At 40.0% G+C, this 18,716-nt stretch overlaps 1 protein-coding gene across 12 annotated transcripts in view; it reads right to left on the reverse strand.

The window, feature by feature from the left end:
* LOC310688254 (uncharacterized protein) overlaps window positions 1-18,708 on the reverse strand; it is a 56,216-nt gene extending 37,508 nt beyond the window's left edge. For 2 of the 12 annotated variants that reach the window (XM_083464516.1, XM_083464512.1), the window contains exons 1-7: window positions 18,399-18,697; window positions 9,847-9,972; window positions 7,476-7,613; window positions 6,483-6,532; window positions 5,827-5,926; window positions 4,358-4,446; window positions 2,082-2,196 (exon numbers count right to left, since the gene is read on the reverse strand). In XM_083464516.1, coding sequence (XP_083320642.1) covers window positions 2,082-2,196; window positions 4,358-4,446; window positions 5,827-5,926; window positions 6,483-6,532; window positions 7,476-7,613; window positions 9,847-9,972; window positions 18,399-18,449 — 669 coding nt within the window. In that variant the 5' untranslated portion in view covers window positions 18,450-18,697. Of the gene's footprint in view, window positions 1-2,081; window positions 2,197-4,357; window positions 4,447-5,826; window positions 5,927-6,482; window positions 6,533-7,475; window positions 7,614-9,846; window positions 9,973-11,616; window positions 11,695-17,286; window positions 17,306-17,610; window positions 17,672-18,398 lie in introns of those variants that run through there. The other 10 variants (XM_083464520.1, XM_083464519.1, XM_083464518.1 and 7 more) reach the window with 9 other exon arrangements.
* Window positions 18,709-18,716: the final 8 nt, after the last annotated feature.

Raw genomic sequence — 18,716 nt, forward strand, 5'->3', positions numbered from 1 at the left:
GAGCTAGTACCCAAATGAGGTTCCAGTTGCCACCTTCAAGACTGCCCACCTCAGGTTGCAACTGTGGCTATGCCACTGTCACTGCACCCCTTTCCATTCACCACTTGGGTCAAGAGAGGAGAGGAAAGAAGTCTTCAGAAGCTCTCTGCTTGTTCAGACCTACCCAGCCACAGGCTTTCACTCCTAATACTGCATTCTGTACACCAGTTGTCCCCGTCCCCGTCCCCCGTCCTGTGTTGTTGACATTCTGTTACATCTGTACCAGACGTTCCTCTGAGCTCGGGTTTGAATAACTGTCTAAAAACCAAGATAAAGATTCTCTGTTTTCAGCACATGGAACTACATATATGTACATCACAAGAACAATTATATACAAATTAGTCCATAATCTAGCCTCTTCTTTTATGTATAGCTACATTTTTAAAAAAAACACCTAAATTTAACATTCAAAGCACAGTTATCCTAGTCTACACTTAATTAGGCTGGAGTTCTCTGTATCTCTCTATTATACATAAGCTAAAAATGTGTATCACCTTAATCATTTTCCATTCCATACTTCTGAAGAAAGACTGGCTTCTGTAAAATGATTTTATAGAATTTAATTTATTTCAGTTCTCACCCTTTCCTATAGGCTCACTAACATCTACAGTCTCCATTTTCTTTTTCTAATTGAGTTTTTGGGGTGCATTTGAGATATGAGAGATTCTAATACACTGAGAAGTGATATTACACCAAATTAACCTACACAAGAACCACCAGGCATTTCCTGCTGCTTCTTGAAGAATTCAATTACTTTGACACAGACTATGAAAAAGTGATTTCCAGTATAGGACAAGAGTAAACTGAGCTGGGTTTCCTGAAAGAAATCTAGATTTTCTTTTTGAAAACAACAACAGTTGTTCCTGCTTGATTGACAGCAGAGAAATGAAAATTTGTCAGGCTAGAAAGGCTAAAGTTTATGTGTTGTACTATGATAAACTATAAAACTTTTAACAGGAAAAAGCACAATGTAAGCAAGGAACAAAAATGGGCTCTCTCCAAAACCATTTCATAAGGCTATCTAATTAAGATTTATATTAAAAATATTTCCTGTTTTTTTCCTTCTGTATTCTTTATTTCACTTTTCTTTACCACATTTCTATCCCTTCCTTTCAGACAGGGGCTGGGAACTTGTGACTCTTATTGGTTACAGCTCCAATCATCCCTGACCATAGGCCATGCTGGCTGGAGCTGATGGGAGTTGTGATCCAACAATTCCTGGAGAGCCACAGGTTCCACACCAACGGTGTTTCTTGGAGCTGTGTATATGGGAGCTATCCAATTTCATCCTCAAAACAACCATAGTAGCCTAGGATGAGATAGTGATTGATCCCAACCCACCCAACAAAAAATATTTATTTGCCAACTAATTGTCAGCCCTCTGGATCAAACCATAGTCTAGTAGTCTGGGCACAATGTCCAAACAGATGCCTATGGGAAGCCCACAAAGAGGACACTACAAAATGAATAGATTTCTTTCTGTATTTCCTTGCTTGCAAGGACACTATGCAAGATAATCCCCTATAGGTGTGCTGGATTATGGGCTACATTATGGCCACTGAAATGATCAAGCAACTAGAGAAAAAATTCCAGCATTCAGCTGTTTTAGTTTGGCAAAAAAGGCAAGGTAAAGGAAACAGAATATTTATTTATCGACTGCTTAATGTAAAATATAAAAACCTTTTAAGCAGCTTGAAATGGTAAAAGACAAATTTACGGAGGGTAAGGCTGTCAGTGGCTGCTAACCACATTGGCTATGTCCTCCCTCCACTGTTACGAGGCAGCCTGCCTTTGAGTTTTTACAGCTCACTCTTGATTAATTATTATCAGTAGTAGTAATAGTAGTAGTAGTAGCAATAGTAGTAGTATTATACCACCCTTCATCTGCTCCAGAGGGTCAGGCAACCCTCCAGAACAACAGGGAGCTTCAGGGAGGAAGAGAGGAAAGGGAATTCTAGCTGGATGAGGGAAAGGTAGGAAATCACACATTTAAAAAATCATTAACAATATACAAATATAAACCTGATGTTGTCATAACTTACCTGCTGGTTTCTTTGAAGTTTTACTCTCATTGCTTCACATATCTCGATTAATTGAAGAAGTTCTGGACGTGGAATGGTTACTTCAGTTGCAGTTCCTTCAGTGCTGAGAAAAAAACTGTGTAAAGTACAATGCATTATTATAGTCACATTTTTCACTTTTTAATACCGTAAAGAAAAACACGGATTGTATTCATTATTTGCATGCTTTTTATAATAGTGCTGATTTTGCAAGTGAAATAGGCACTAACAAAGAATTCAAAGAGCATATTTATATAGCCAGTGAATACCAATTATGAAAGCATGCTTTCAAAACATAAAGGTAAAGGGACCCCTGACCATTAGGTACAGTCGTGGCCAACTCTGGGGTTGCGGCGCTCATCTCGCTTTATTGGCCGAGGGAGCTGGCGTACAGCTTCCGGGTCATGTGGCCAGCATAACTAAGCCACTTCTGGAGAACCAAAACAGCACACGGAAACGCCGTTTACCTTCCCACGGGAGCGGTACCTATTTATCTACTTGAACTTTGACGTGCTTTCGAACTGCTAGGTTGGCAGGAGCAGGGACCAAGCAACGGGAGCTCACCCCGTCGCGGGGATTTGAACCACCGACCTTGTGATCAGCAAGTCCCAGGCTCTGTGGTTTAACCCACAGCGCCACCCGCGTCCCTTTTCAAAACATACCTCACTGCTATTTAAGTTATCTCCTTGAGCCTTTGCAATAGTTAAGAAATGTATTTTCCTTTAGTGCCAAGCATATTTTACCACTATATGCTAGCATACCTATACTAATCGGAAATAAAAATACCCCAATATCTTGAAGAATAGTTCCCTTGGCCAAGATGCAAAGAGTTGTGGGCAGTACTTCTACACACAACTAGGAGAGGCAGCAATTTTCCACCACCAATGGACTGCGTTCCCCCCACCTCACACACACAAATACCAACACAAGAAATGCAATAATTTACTGCATAGTAAATTAATCTGGAGGATTCCCACCCCCTAAACCTCAAGTGCAGCTTTTAAGGGAGCAATAGGAGATTTAAAAAACTACAGTGCACCACGAAAATACAGTCCTGGGCATCCCAATCCTCGCTTTCTGCATTTCAGAATGATGTTTTTGTTGCTGTTATTATTATTAATGTTTCTTTTTTTGTAACTGCAGCAAAACAAGTTTTGGAAACATGAAATACACTAAGAAAATTATTCACCAGTTATTTATTTTTAAACACAACACCCTGCAACACACCTAAAACTCATTTTCTTCTTTTCTCTCCCCTCTCCAATTAATTTTTAAATGCAGCGTAGGGAAACAGCCCATAAAAGCTAGGGATCTTGGTAACTTAAGGACCACCTTCGCCAATATGAACCTGCCTGCTCATGTCCATCAAAGCCCTGCTCTGCACCCCCTTTATTTTAAAACGTAGGTGAATGAGGGCGCAAGACAGAGCCTTCTCAGCAAGTGGGCTCAGGATCTGGAATTTCCTGCAGCCAAAGGTTTACTCTCAGACTATATTCAAAAATATAAAAAATAGAGTAGAAGCTTCAAATAATTCCCATTGTGTGCATTGTTCTCCTTTCACTCATACCTTTGTCAGATAATGCTCACAGAAATCAAATACGTGAGTTGTGCTTAAATGGCAAGCCTCTCAGCCATCCAAAGAACAAGCAAAACTGAATATATTGTCCCATTTATTACAAAAGGTTTTTACTACATATCATTTTAGGATTTGCAGTAATGAAACTTGACAACCCGCATTTAAGTTCTTATTCATAGATCATTGTTTTCTCCATTCATCCCTACACCCTACTCCTTATTCTGCATGCTGACCACTTAGTGGACCGGACCTCCCAGCCCCCCTTTTCCCTCAGTAAGCCCCATTCATTCCCAGACTTTTAGCAAAGGAGGAAAATATGAAGAAAGGAAGAAAGGGAAAAGGGAAACTGGGGCAGGAGGGCAGGATAAGGACTCAATTGTCATCAAAACACTGAAGGAACGGTGACCATGTACCTCAATTCTGTGGGTCACTTTTGACACAAGTTTAAGGATCTGTGCAGTAAGAGATACAATTTCTCTGAGTATTTTTGGCAGCTTTCAAGAATGATATGTAAGTTTACTATATATATATATATACACACACACACACACACACACACACAAACAGGACCCGATAATCCTCTAATCCTCAACACAACACAGATGCTGGTCACCATTTTATTCAGGTTATCTCCTTCTGGATCAATTTCATTCACAATATCAAATGTCTCTCTACTGCTTACCTAAGCTTGTCAGTAAGTGCTTCTAAAGAATTGTTTGACTGCAACATAAGAGCAGCTCGAGAACTTAATCCTTCTGTAAGCAGCAGCACCTGTGGAAGAAGTCATACACAAAATTTTTCCTAAAATCACCTCAGTTTCTCTTTCTTCTTTGTTAAAATCTTACTTTAAAAAAAAAATGAAGTTACATTATGGTGACATCTGGCAAAAGAAAAATGATGTTTAAATGGAAGGTGTGTGTTGACTGTACAGTGGGAGAGTGGAGGACTATCTGCAACTGTGTGCCTGCGCTCTGTTTTTGCCCTTGGTGATTTATGTGTCTTTCACTTGGTTTCTTTGGGTTCGACTTTTTGTGTTCAATGCTTCATATAACCTTCTGGTCTACTTTGCCCAATTCTACATACTGAACCTTCTATATATGCACCCCAGTATCTATTTCAGGCTGAAATCTCCATCATGTCTGGGTCTAGCTTCAGTAGAAACAAATCAAGTGAACTAATGAAATATTCCATGCAAAACGATAATTGCCCAGATTACAGCACACCCCTAGCAGAGGGAAACCATGTAGACAAGGACCCAAAGATGGGTATCCTCAAATACGGGGGATTTCCCCCTTAAATTGTCAATATTGGAACAGAATTGCTATGCAGGCACATTCATCTCTGTCTTCTTTAATCAACTCCTATGCAACTCCACTTGAACTTCCTTAGTGGTGGGTCCTGTTTACATACCCTCCTTTTAATCTCACGCCCGCACTGCATGCAAACCTTTTAAGTTTGTGCATTTGACCCAAATACCCCTTTAAAATGTGCACTCCCCTCAATTAGAGCTTTACACTTACTTTCTAATACAGTGGTGGCCCGCAAGACGAATGCCTCGCAAGACGGAAAACTCGCTAGACGAAAGAGTTTTCCGTTTTGGAGGCGCTTCGCAAAACGAATTTCCTATGGGCTTGCTTCGCAAGACGACAATGTCTTGCGAGTTCCTGCTGGTTTTTTTTTCCTTCCCCCCCCCCCTTTTTCCTAAGCCGCTAAGCCGCTTATCAGCTGATCCGATCAGCAGATAAGCCGCTAAAAGCCGCTAAAAGCCGCTAATAGCGCTAATCCGCTAATCCTTCAATGGGCTTGCTTCGCAAGACGAAAAAACCGCTAGACGAAGAGAATCACAGAACAGATTCTTTTTGTCTTGCGAGGCACCACTGTATACATTTTAACAAGGTGTATTTTACAAAAAGTTAAGAAACTCTCAACTACTCCCTCTCTCATCTGACTACCAACCAAGCCCTCAATCAAATTATCAACGTATGTTGGTAGGTTAGGAAAAAGAACGTGATGTGAACCCCCCCCCCCACACACACAGCTCCAGGAAATCTGAACACCTATTTTTGAAGGGGGGGGAGCCCTTTTCACAGTCTCATATATATGCTGATAACTTTCAAAAAGTACTGAGGTGAATTTTGTATACCACTTTACCTGCCTTTCTAGCTGTAGTACTTGAGCCTTCAGAAAATTAACACGTCTTTCCTCAAAGCATTCGTTCTTCCCTTCCTTTATGAGCTGCTCATATTGGCTTCTAAGAAATAAAATGTATTTCCTTGTAAAGAATGTCGAAGAAACACATAATGCTACATTGATATTTCATAAGTACAATTTATTGGAACAACTGGAAATGTTGTTAAATGCAGAAAAGAGATTTCTTTTTGTCTCCTGCTTTTAGCCAATTATTCCAAAACCCTGTTATTTTTCTGAAAATTGCCTTCTATCTGTTTTATTGTACTACAAATAACTTATTGCCTTGAAAAGCCTTAAATGTTTCTGAAGTATCCGTTCATTTCTCACCACCTCCATGCGGGAAGCAACTCTGAATACACAAATACTAACTACTTTTGTCCTCAAATACATGCTGGCAAAGAAATGAGCAGCTATATAAATCATAGATCAGGGAGATTCAAACCGATTTCTAACATTATGGGCTCACACAAGAACTGAATAACTAATTTTCCTTCTATAAATTTCTCAGTATCCTCTGCCATAATTTTGTCATCCTTAGCTTTCAATACATGACCTCACAGATAAAACAAAAGCTGTTTTCATAAATCTAGGGCTTTGTTATCAATTTCTTTCAGTACCTTAAATCTTCTAATTCATACTTTAATCTTAGATTTTCCTCCTGCAGTTTCTAAGAAGAAATAAAAAATACTATGGTTAAATATACTATTAGGACTTATAAATAGTATTTTTAAGTTACACAAACAGTAGTTTACATTCATTTATATATAAACATTTGTCACGTATAAATAGAAACGTTCTACACCCAAAAAAATTATTTCAACTAGTATTGTAAACTAAGATTTCAAAGCTATATAAATGTAATCATGACTGCATCACAAATAACTATTATCACAAGCATGTGTTAACAGTTTATAAAGACCATTATTTCATCCCAAAGGGATTTATATAAAATAAGTTTAAACTTAATCATCAAAGTTCAACATCATGTATTCCAACTTCCTCTCATGCAACAAAAATTGCTGTCTCCTCCCTGCACCCATACAAATCTGTTCCAGAGGAAGAATGCAGGAAGAAGGGAATTCCCATTGCAGTACAGAAATCCATTCTACTTGTACACTACAGATACCATTGGATTTCATCCAATAGGAGGAAATAAAAGATGAAGGGTGAGCCACAAACTGGAGAAATATGGCATATATGGTGAAATAAAAAATAACATCATAAAGCACCATCTAAAAAGATTTGTTGAAGACCTCAGTGTTACTTTAATGTCAATGATAATACCTTATAAATCAGATACAAATCTGGGTTCTCAGAGAACAATTCATGTATGAAGTTCTTGCACGGAGAAGACTTGGAAAAGAAGTATAATTAAGTTTTGCCCTAATCCTAATAATTTATAACATCTGCACTTGGATCTCCTTCCATGCACACCAAATATCTCTGCAATCCCATAATATTATGGGTGACATCTAATCCTCAAAGCAGACCTGCTGAAATAAATAGATTTAAGTAACCATTCATTTCAATGGGTCTGAGTACTCCTCAGTAGGATCTCACCCTATGTTTTAAGAACCCAGCTGAAACACAACTCATCTGAAAACTTTTACCTTTTGCTCACTCCTGTTCATAAAAGGAGTGTGAAGTTCATTGTTCTGTTTATCCCCTCTCAACAGTGAATTATCTTGACATGCTGAACCCTGAGACGTGAGGCTGCTTGCAGGGAGCTTGGCCATGGGCCTTCCAACCTTTAAAATAAACACAGCCACATTTTAATGGTTTTTAAAAAAACTGGACTTCACAGACATCAACAAAAGTAGGCAACATTAGACAAAACTGTGTAGGTAGCACTTTCAAGCAATTGTACTCCTGAATTTAATAAGGGTTTTCTTTAAAATGACTTGTGTCTCTATTTTTTGCTACAGTTCTTGAAAAATATGTACAGTAAGCCTTAATATGCACACATCATTTCAGTTTCAAAATGCAGGCTAGTTATTCTGTTTGTATGTAATAATCTTCTGCTTAGATCAGTCAAAGAATCCTGATAAACGTTTATCTGAAACAATGACTGCTGCAGCGATGAAGGATTACCAACTACAGTGAGCAGGGCTGGATTAACCATTGTGCTAAATAACTTTACTAATGAGCCCCACCAGCATAAATGTATTATGGTTTCTTCAATATGAAGAATATTATGCTCATCCCATCTTGCACTGAGTTCTTTTGTTAACATCATCCTACAATTTACTAAGCAGACAAGCCGTAGCCACATCCACGGTGATAGGAAAACTGAGAATAATGAGAATAATCTCTTCTAACAAGATCACAAAAAAGGAGTGAGAAAGCCTATGGATGTGCATTCATCTATTACAGATTAACAAAGTATCGTTTAATTCTCCTTTTATGTCCCTAAAGTAGTGGTTTTGAAATTGGATTCCTCAAAAACATAGAAGGCTCCTCAATCAGAAGATGTATAATTGCTATTTATTTATTTTAAGGTATTCCTAGGATGCTTTTCTGGAGAATGCCCCTCCAAAATGGTTTAAAATTGTAATAAACAACATGAAGGAAAAAGTGACACAGCAAAAGATAAAAAGAAAGCACCCAATTACCTCAGAAAATCAGAAAAGCCAATAAAACATAATTAGAAAATAGCCACAATCAATTATTATTACATACAAACAGAAAAAGATTACAAACAATTAACCATGATTCATTGAAGGCCTGTTGGAAAATACAGTACAGGTCTTTAAGCTTTCCAGAAATCTGAAAAATGAAAGCTAGTTGCAGGTCTGATACAAGGAAGTTCTTAAGCCATGGGGCCACCTCGGAAAAGGCCCTCTTCCTTGCAGCCACCAGCCTCACTGGCCTAGGGGATGGACACACCAGGAGGGGGTCCCAGTGCAGATCTCAGCATGCAAACAGGATGGTACACATGCAGGAAGTCCAAGAAACAGCTTGAACCCAATGTTTAGGGCCTTAAATGTTACTCTAAACTGGCTGTAGATACGAACCAGAAACCATTGGAGCCGATACAACAGGGCTCTGGCAGATGTACTCTGGACCAGCTGAAGTTTCCAACCTAGCTTTAAAGGTAGCCCCACATACAGTGCATTACAGTAGTCTAATCTGGACGAGACTAGAGCACGGAGCACTGGGGCTATGGCACATCTCTCTGGACTTGCTGTAGAGCATTTCTCTAAAGTCATTTACCTATTATCTACATGGCTAGGTTCAAGATGCTGGTCTTGGTGTATAAAGGCCTATACAGCTTCGGACCGGGACACCTCAAAGACTGTTTCACCCCTATATACCCATTCAATCACTGCACTCTGCAGGTAATGGCCTCATGTTCCACACAATATAGGAATCAGGCCTTTAGCACCTATCTGTTGGAATCTCCTCCCCTTAAATACTGTTGTTGTTTAGTCGTGTCCGACTCTTCGTGACCGCATGAACCAGAGCACGCCAGGCACTCCTGTCTTCCACTGCCTCCCGCAGTTTGGTCAAAATACTAGACAAGTGTTATTGGTTATCTTTTTGGTGCCTACTAAAGCCATTTTTCTTCCAACACAACTTTTAAGTTGAGAGCTTTCTCGGTCTCCATCTGTACTGGTATTGTTTTTAAGAAGCTTTTATTATTGCTTGTTGTTTGCCACCCTGAGCTCCTTGTTGGATATAAATTTATTTATTTATTTCATTTATTATGTGTTTGTTTGCTTGTTTATTAGATTTCTATACCGCCCTTCACCGTAAGATCTCAAGACGGTTCACAGAATAAAATACAGGATAAAAACGAGTTAATTCAACAAATAAACCAATGTTATTTACAATATTCATATCCCACCTTTCTGAATGACAATTGGTCTTCAAGACAAAGAACAATAAATGAAAACTGATACATAACAATACGATAATAAATTTCTATTAAAAAAGCAGTAGCAATTTATAAAGGCTCATGGGGAATAAAGCATCTGAGACCTTAAGCTGCTTGTATGACTGTTCCAGCTGCTGGTCTTCAAAGTTGGTACCAGCTGTTTCAGTCTCTGAGAGAACAGTGCATCTCCTTATACAGGCAGCTACAGAGTCTGAAGCTCCTGGCTCTTCCTAGTTACAGGGAGGTTAAAGAGAGGGATGAAAGAGTTTACTTCTCAGGGCAAAATAATCAGGAGAGATTCAAATCTTCACTAGCAAGTTAACCAGCTTAAGGAAACTTAATTTGAATTTTGAGAACTGGAGTCTGAGGAACAGTTATTATCCTTGTAAAGAAAGGACAAAGCATTCAGTATTGTTCAGATGCTGACACGCTTTAGCAAGTAACACAAACCAATCTGACATTTGCACAGTGATCTAAGACATGGAGAATTTAAAGGAGATCAGGACAACAGAAGATTACAAACTTGAATACAGAAAATAATTCAGATTGCTTAGTGACAAGCCCTGCAGGAATCTTGACCAACTGTTGCATTTTATTTTATTTCGCTCGTTATGAGAATGCCTCCATTTTATAAGGGCGCATATTCATTTCCATAAGCTATGTAGGTAGTTCTTCACTGAGGTCTGCATCTATTGTACACTTATGGTAGTGAACACAAATGCCATTGATCCCAGTAGGAAGGCTTGCAGGCATGACACATTCGGTGTCAAACGAAGGTCTCTAATTAGTGAATAGTTCCGGTCTGACAGAAAAGGCCTTAACCTTCCACAGGGAATAATGAGCTAGGCAATGTCTGAAGCACCCAAATAAGCTTCTGTGAACAAGAATGGCACTGAGAACTGCTTTAAATGTGCTAAAATGACAGACATCAGTGACCGAACAGTGAACCGTACACTTGGCAATGAACAGGAAAATGCCTGCTATAGGAAAGGGTCTGGTCTTTGTTTTTTCTCTTGTGCATCTGAACTCGGGACTAAATCTGATAGACCACATTATTTGGTAGACTTATTTAAAACAAAACTAGGAGATTTGTGGAATACAGATAATTGTCTGAAATCTTTGTCCTTTTAACAGTATTTATAATATGAAAGCATGTGGCAACTTCCCTGAACATCATAACAAACTCAGTTTTTAAAGAACATTTATAAAAAGCTCATTAGCAAAGACAAGACTTTAATAGAAGGGTAGCACCAGAAACAGTTTGAATGGCAAGTTATTAACATTGTGACTAAACAAGAGGTAGAAGCTTGAACATGATTCTAACTGTCCAATATGTTGTTATTCAATTACTGTACATCAAAACATTTAAGAATCTCCACACATATTATTAAGAGCTGAACAAGATGTGGAAGGAAGAAAAACATTTAATAAGGAATAAAGCATTCTACCTGCCACAATGCTTTGTGTCGTAGAAGTACAATTCAAAGAAAGATACCCTTTGGTGGCGCAGTGGGTCAGCACGTCCAGATGTTAATCAGAAGGTTGGTGATTCAAGCCCACCCAGGGACAGCTGTGGGCAGGATTCCTGCATTGAAGGGGTTGGACTAGATGACTCTCAGGATCCCTTCCAACTCTACAACTCTACGAGGTACCATACGCCAACACTATCCAAACCTGCAAAGTATGGCCCGACATTCAGGGTGTGTTCTAATTGGCTTCAGATTGTGGTTTGGCCAGAGTGAAACAAATGATGCTCTCGATTTCAAATGCAAAGGTAAGCCAAGGATGATGGTCTGATGCTCCCACTCACTAGCAGAGAGAAGTGAAGGGAGAGCAACCTGTGCATTCAAGGTAAGCTAGCAACCTTCACTTACCATGACATGTGACTGCAGCCAAAACCAGTTCACTTTGGATGTCAAAAAGAGGCAGCCTCAGAACCAGGCCTACCACTGCTGGCATAAAGAAAAGGAGAACATGTTGTCTCTGCAGTCAACACAATAACAGAAAATTGCAGCGGCAACATAATTCATCAGCAGTTTCCCTCTCCTGCTGTCCAGCTGTGAAATGTGATTGTACCTATCTCAGTTTTTTTATTATCCTTAAATGGAGCTGGCAGTAGCTAAGGCGGCTTGCATTCCAAAACATCTAGAGGGCACCATCTTGGCAAAGGCTGTTCTGGACAATACACAAGTAACTGTGGTTCCTAATCACAAAGCCCTTACTGCTAAGCAGAAATTATTTTATTATAGGACCTTAAAACACAGAGGGTCAAATAATGCAATACGCACTTTTTGCTTTGTTGAAACCATAAGGAAAAGTTACATGAATACAGAAATTTGTGTATAATATACTGTATCACATCAAGAATAATCTGCATGATTTCTCACACATAGGTTTAATCTGTGCTGTTTCTTGCCCTGTCATGTTCACATCCAGGTGAAGCCAATGGCACACCCAGCAATAGGACCAGGACATGCGGCATGGCGCCAATCCCGGGTAACTGAGTGAAGGGGGCTTAGAGGGCACCATCTTTATGGTGTCTGAACATGGATAAACCAACTATTTTTTGAAGCAACACACTTTCAGACCTGGGGTCACTAATAAATTCTAGCTTCTCATTCCAGGTTTTGCTTTGTTTTTTGAAAGCAGCATAGCATTACAGCATTTCGTATCTTTCTGTCATTGACACTGCATTTAATATACTGTATTTTCTCTATCTGCATACAGAAGTCAGACAGGATTTCTTAGGTTATGCTTTTCTCATCCTTCAGTAGAATCTTAAAGAGTGAAGTGCTGCCCTCTAGAGGAATATTTTGCAAGGGAAAATTGTGTCACTTTCTCAGCTCCTTTCTTTTTACTGTAACAGAGAATTCCAAAATACTTTACAGTATTTATTATTTATTTTTAAATATACTTCTTAATATAATAAAATTTCTGAGCAGCTTAAGATAAAAGTGTAACAACAAAAACGCAAACAACATTCAATATGTCTTATGTTTTCCTGTGGTTTTCTAATTTGATGGAAGCCACCCAGAGTGGATGGGGTAAGCTAGTCAGATGGGTGTGGTACAAAAATTAGTAGTAGTAGTAGTAGCAGTAGTAGTAGTAGTAACCTAAGAATCATACCCATTTCTCCACAGAAGCAGAAGACTGGTTTGACAGATTTAATAACCATTTATATATTTGCCCCATAAGACCCCGAGATTCTATCACTTATCATCAATTCAAAGAGGTATTAGAGCTTAATTTGCCATAATTTCCAATCAATGACAAAACCACATGCCCAAATTATAAATACTGGAAAACTGGCAATCAAGTCACTTCTTCAAAAATATATCAAATGGTATCCAATACTTTCTATCACTAATGGAAGAAATCCAGAGTAGAGAAGGGAGAGAGGCAGTTTACAGTAATTTTTCTAGGCATGAATTCTATTAATTATATCAGCATACTTTTGATCATGGATCAGGAAATTTTCCTACTACAATTTTTGCCATCTGGTATCACATTAGTTGGCTAAAGGTTTTCTGACATGTTGACAAACCATCTGACTTTGATAATGCAATATATTTCCTGTACAAATAAGGTATACTGCATATTGTGCGCTGGAGAAGTTACACAAAAGTTAATTACCACTTCACCTATGAAATGAGTTTTAAGCCACTCATACAGAGACTGCAGATGCTCAGCACCTTAGAATTTTTTTTTTAAAAAGTCTCATGTGACGCAAAGCAGGATAGCAACCCTCTGGCAGTGATTGTGCCACAGGTTCAATGCCTTCTGGCAGACCACATGAGACATCAACACAGAAATGTTATTCAGTGGCCTGAGTCCAATATGTTTAGATGTGCCCTTACTGGATGAACTGTGCATATATCTGTTCACAGTACTTTAATAAAATAAATTCATTACCTTGCATATTTAGATTTTTATTGACAGCTGTACACTAATGATTGAAATGTTTATTCTCAGTAAGCTAAATGAAAAGATCACTATACTATGAATAAAATTTGCCTAGGTTCACATAACCAGATTGTCAAAACACTCAAGTTTTAGTGTGATTAAATATCAAGCTGACTAAATATTTCTAAACCAGTAGAAACTGATTTATATCAGTTATGGGTGCCACTTTCAATAACAAGGTTATAAATCATCTTTGGTGTTCATGCCAAGTTTTGCAGCTTACATAAGTCTAGGCTACAGTCCTTGGCATCTGTATCCATTCAACTCAGAAAAAAATGCTACTGTTCCACTGGAGCCTAGCAACTTGCTATACTTACTAAAAAGTAAGAATTTATAATAAGATGGAAAGCTGTAAGTCAACAGAAGCCTGATTATGGAACTATTAATCTATCTTGTCTTCTCTGGACTAATTATCATATACATTTAATACTAACTATGCATTTTAAATATGAAAGTGTTTTTATCTGCATTTCATGGGTAGACCAGGAAGTAGTTCCTGGCCCAACCTGTGTAAAAACTGCTACCTGATTTGTTAACAAAGAACTGTCATTCTAGTGTAGACCAGTGGTGCATCAAGCTCAGCCTTCTCAGCCATCCAAATCATAGGAGAATCACAGAATTGTAGAGTTGGCAGAGGTCCTGAGGATCTAGTCCAGCCCCCTGCACTGCAGAAATATGCAGCTGTCCCTTACAGGGATCGAACTTGCAACCTTGGTGTTATTAGCACCATGCTCCAATCTACAACCACAGAGCCTGGGACTTGCCAATCAGAAGGTCGGTGGTTTGAATCCCCGCAACGGGGTGAGTTCCCGTTGCTCGGTTCCAGCTCCTGCCAACCTAGCAGTTCGAAAGCATGTCAAAGTGCTAGTAGATAAATAGGTACCGCTCTGGCGGGAAGGTAAACGGCGTTTCTGTGCGCTGCTCTGGTTCGCCAAAAGTGGCTTAGTCATGCTGGCCACATGACCCGGAAGCTGTACGCCGGCTCCCTCGGCCAATAAAGCGAGATGAGCGTCGCAACCCCACAGTCGGCCACGACTAGACCTAATGGTCAGGGGTCCCTTTACCTTTACCAATCTATAAACATAAAATACGAGTCTACTGGATCAAGCCAATGGCTTACCTAGTCCAGCATCCTGTTCTCACAGTGGCCAACCAGATGCCTGTGTGAAGCCTGGAAGCTGTACATGAACACAACAGCATTTTGCCCCATTTACAATTTCCAGCAACTGGTATTTAGAAGCAGAATAGCAGTGGAGGTAGAACATAGCCATCGTAGCTAGTAGCTTGTCCTCCATGAATTAGTGTAAACCTCTTTTACAGCCATCAAAGTTTGTGGGCATTACTACCTCCTACATAAGTGAGTTCCATTAACTATAGAGGCAACTCCTGATTTAGGCGTGTCTGAATAATGCGCAACTACACCGAACCCAGAAGTAGCCCCAAAACATCATAAAGATGTCACGAAAAGGAATGGAGCAGGGTGGAGCAGGCGTACATGCTCCGTTGACGTACATGGGGCTCTGAAATAGAACCCCTGTGAAAAACAAGGATTGTCTTACACTCTATGAAGAAATACTTTACAATGATACCTCGGTTTACAAACTTAATCTGTTCTGGAGGTCCATTCTTAAACCGAGGCGAACGCTTTCCCTACTGAGGCCTCCCACCACCGGTGTTCGGCTTCTGTTCATCTTCCAGGGCAAAATTAGCTAACCAGAACATCTACTTCCAGTTTTGCAAAGTTTGCTGTCCAAATCATTCATTAACAGGACTGTTGGTAGACCAAGGTACCACTGTATTTTATCTCCATCTCCTTGAGCATTTTGCTTGCCCTTTTCTGAACCTTTCCCGATATCTACAATACTGAGGTGTGGCAACCAGAATTATACATATTATTTCAAATGTGGTCACAGCATAGATTTGTATAGTCACATTATGATACTGTCAGTTTTATTTTCATTTTTGTTTTTACAAGAATAGAAAACAGTATGGTAAAGTGCATCTTGTCTGTTATTGGAATCATGCCATTCTTTTAAATAGCTTCCAAAGTGTGTTTCAGTGCTATATTTTTCTGAATTAAGGTTATGTACACAATTCATGTTACTGCCCAACACCTGCAGGTTATATTTAACACACAAACCTATTTTGAGGGTTTTATTAAATAACAAGGCAGAAGCAGTTCTCATTTCAATGCTAGAAAATACAAAAAATATTGGCTCAACGTATTAGACAGCTGAGCCAGAAAAAACAGCTCTAAGTTGACCTACTGTAGCACCAGAAAAAATGCATTTACACTGTGCCCAAAACTACTGAATTGATCAAACTACTTTCTATATTTCACCAATCAAATAGAAACTGCATTGCCAAATATACCTTCAACAGTATTTTAAAATAGGAATTATGAATGCAAGCCTCAGTTCTTTATTAATGCATTTTATTTCTCATTTTTTATTAAAAGAGCTTTATCCCACTCTTCAATATTTCTCTTTCCAAAATGAGTGGCTAGAATGCTGGACTTGAATACAAATCACCCTCAGCCACAAAGCTCACTGGATGAGCTTGAACCAGCCAAGCCATATTATCCTAACCTAGGACAATGATGCAACTAGAATTGTAAGGCTTCCTCACCATAGATTTGGTGCGGCTGCATTTGGAATGGTGTGTACAATCTAGTAACATCACCTCAGAAAGTATATTGTGAAGCTGGAAAAGGTTCAGAAAACAGCAACCAAAACAATCCAGATTCTATCCCCTGCATCTCCAGGTAAAACTGGGAAAGACTCCTGCCTGAAACCCTCGCAAGCTAGAAGAACAATGGTCTGAGTCAGTATAAGGCTGCTATCTATGTTCTTAAAAGTATGTGCTCTACCACTGAACGATGGTCCTTGAGAAGCAACTAAGCAGTTTTAGTATTGCCAGTGGAACCACAAACCTGCTCCCCCTTTCCATTTTTTGTGACCAGAAAACAGGATTATCAACTGAGAAATGCGGGCATCAAGATACACAGTTCAAACAGAATGCAGACTAGTGCAAACCTTGCACTGCTGGTGTGACAGAAGCAACTTTGAACAGCAGCCACATTCTCTGGGGACCACATCCTACATAATCTACCTTCTGCTATTTAATAATCTTCTATTACGTAGCACAAAAGCACTCAGGATGCACAATCCCAGGCCACTGGGTCTATTCTCTGGAAGGAACTATAGCTGTGCCAAGCAAACCGGTTGAAGTTGAGACCCTCTTTTTGTTTATTTTTGAGCTTGAATGAAGCACTCCTATCTTTTTGTTTATTTTTGAGCTTGAATGAAGCAGTCCTATCATTTGCACTTGCTGCCCTATTTTCAACTTACTAGTTAGTAAGTCCCATTGAACATAAAAGGACTTATTTCTGGCACAGCAAGTTTAACTCTGCACTGGAAGCCAGCAGGGAATATCTAGGAATTAAAAGTGAGTTAACTTTCTAGATTGGGTTTTCACTTTTATTCTAATGAAAATATTATATGAATACACACACACCATTATATAGCCTACAGCAGGTTCCAGAACAACTCAGATTTATTTGTCATGTTCATTTGGCTCACCTCTTAGCCTTGATGCTTAACAAAGAACAACAGCCATAATTTGAGTGTGTGCTGGGTGCTACATGTCATTTGCACGGGGGGGGGGTACCTTTTTCATTTAAAAATAAGATTTTTTTACTGAAATTTTCTCAAACAATACATAACAAACAAAACATACATAGCAGATCCTGACTGTGAATATTTTTTTTGGGGGGGGGGAGCATCCAGAGGACACAAAATAGCTAAGATGCAAAGGTCACCATACGGAAGACCGAAGGAGGTAATTTATAATTTTTTAAGCTAAAGGGGCCTCCCTTCCTATTGAGTTTAGCACTCCATCCATACCTGACTTGCTTCAGAAATTCAAGAAAACCCGCCAGAGAGAATGCTTCTCTTCACATGCTGCCAGGCCCAGACGGGGGGCGGGGGGGGGGCCATATGGGCCACTTGGCCCGGGCCTCTGATTCCAAAGGGGGCCTCAGTCAGCATATTCAGAATCACAGGGGGTATTTCCCATTTTTTCTTTATATGCAGATACGGTTCAAGCCTTGAAATAAAATTATTTGTCAGCATAACTTTTGTGAAAATTATTTCTATACTTACTTTTTATAAAACTTCAGTTATACCCAGGGTAAAAGGGGGGGGCACATTATCTACCTGGCCCGGGCCTCTGCCTGGCTCTGCATGCTGCTGCCTGTTTGGCACCAGAGCTGAGGGGAGGCACCCCCTGATCTCTGCCATTGGCCAGGAAACCTAGGGCCCCAGGGAGGCTGCATTCGCTGTCGGGGGAAAAGGTCGGGGTATAAATAGATAATAATGATGCTAATTCCCTGCATCCGAGGAAGAACCTGACAGAAAGAAGGGAGTCCTATCTAACCCTGTCTGTTGCCAGTGAAGGTGCAGCTTGCTTTCCTTTTTCCTCTCCATTCATTTTCCTTTTTATATCGTGCTTATTAGATTGTGAGCCCATGCGCAGGGGCTGGACTGCCTCTTGACACGTGCCCATCGTTCAGACGAGTGGGCCGTCTGAAGGATGGCGGGTAAAGTCACAGCTTTTGCGTCACTGAAAGCGACGTCGCCGCCTGCTCCACCGACTCCTGGCAAGAAGCAAAACACTCTCCCACGAACGCTACCTTGGCCGCGGCCCGAGGCAAAGGGACGGGGCGCTCGCCGCGCGAAGCCATGGCTCTCTCAACGAAAGAGGCCACCGCCAACAAGCCCTCTCCTCAGCCCGTTCCTCCCGCGCGACGCGTTTCCTAGGCAACGGGTCCTGCCAGGTACATACGAGCATTCACGGAGTATTTAAAGGGGGGACATAACTCGGGAAGTTTGAGGTACCCGCGTACTTATATTACAGAACTTCGAATTATAAACGTGCCGTACAGCGGTAACGATGCGGGGAAAGAATACGCGATTAGCGTCTACATAGCTGCAAGGACCTGAGAGAGAGA

The sequence above is a fragment of the Podarcis liolepis genome (assembly GCF_965112155.1).
Source record: "Podarcis liolepis genome assembly, chromosome: 11".
Classification (NCBI taxonomy): Eukaryota; Metazoa; Chordata; class Lepidosauria; order Squamata; family Lacertidae; genus Podarcis; species Podarcis liolepis.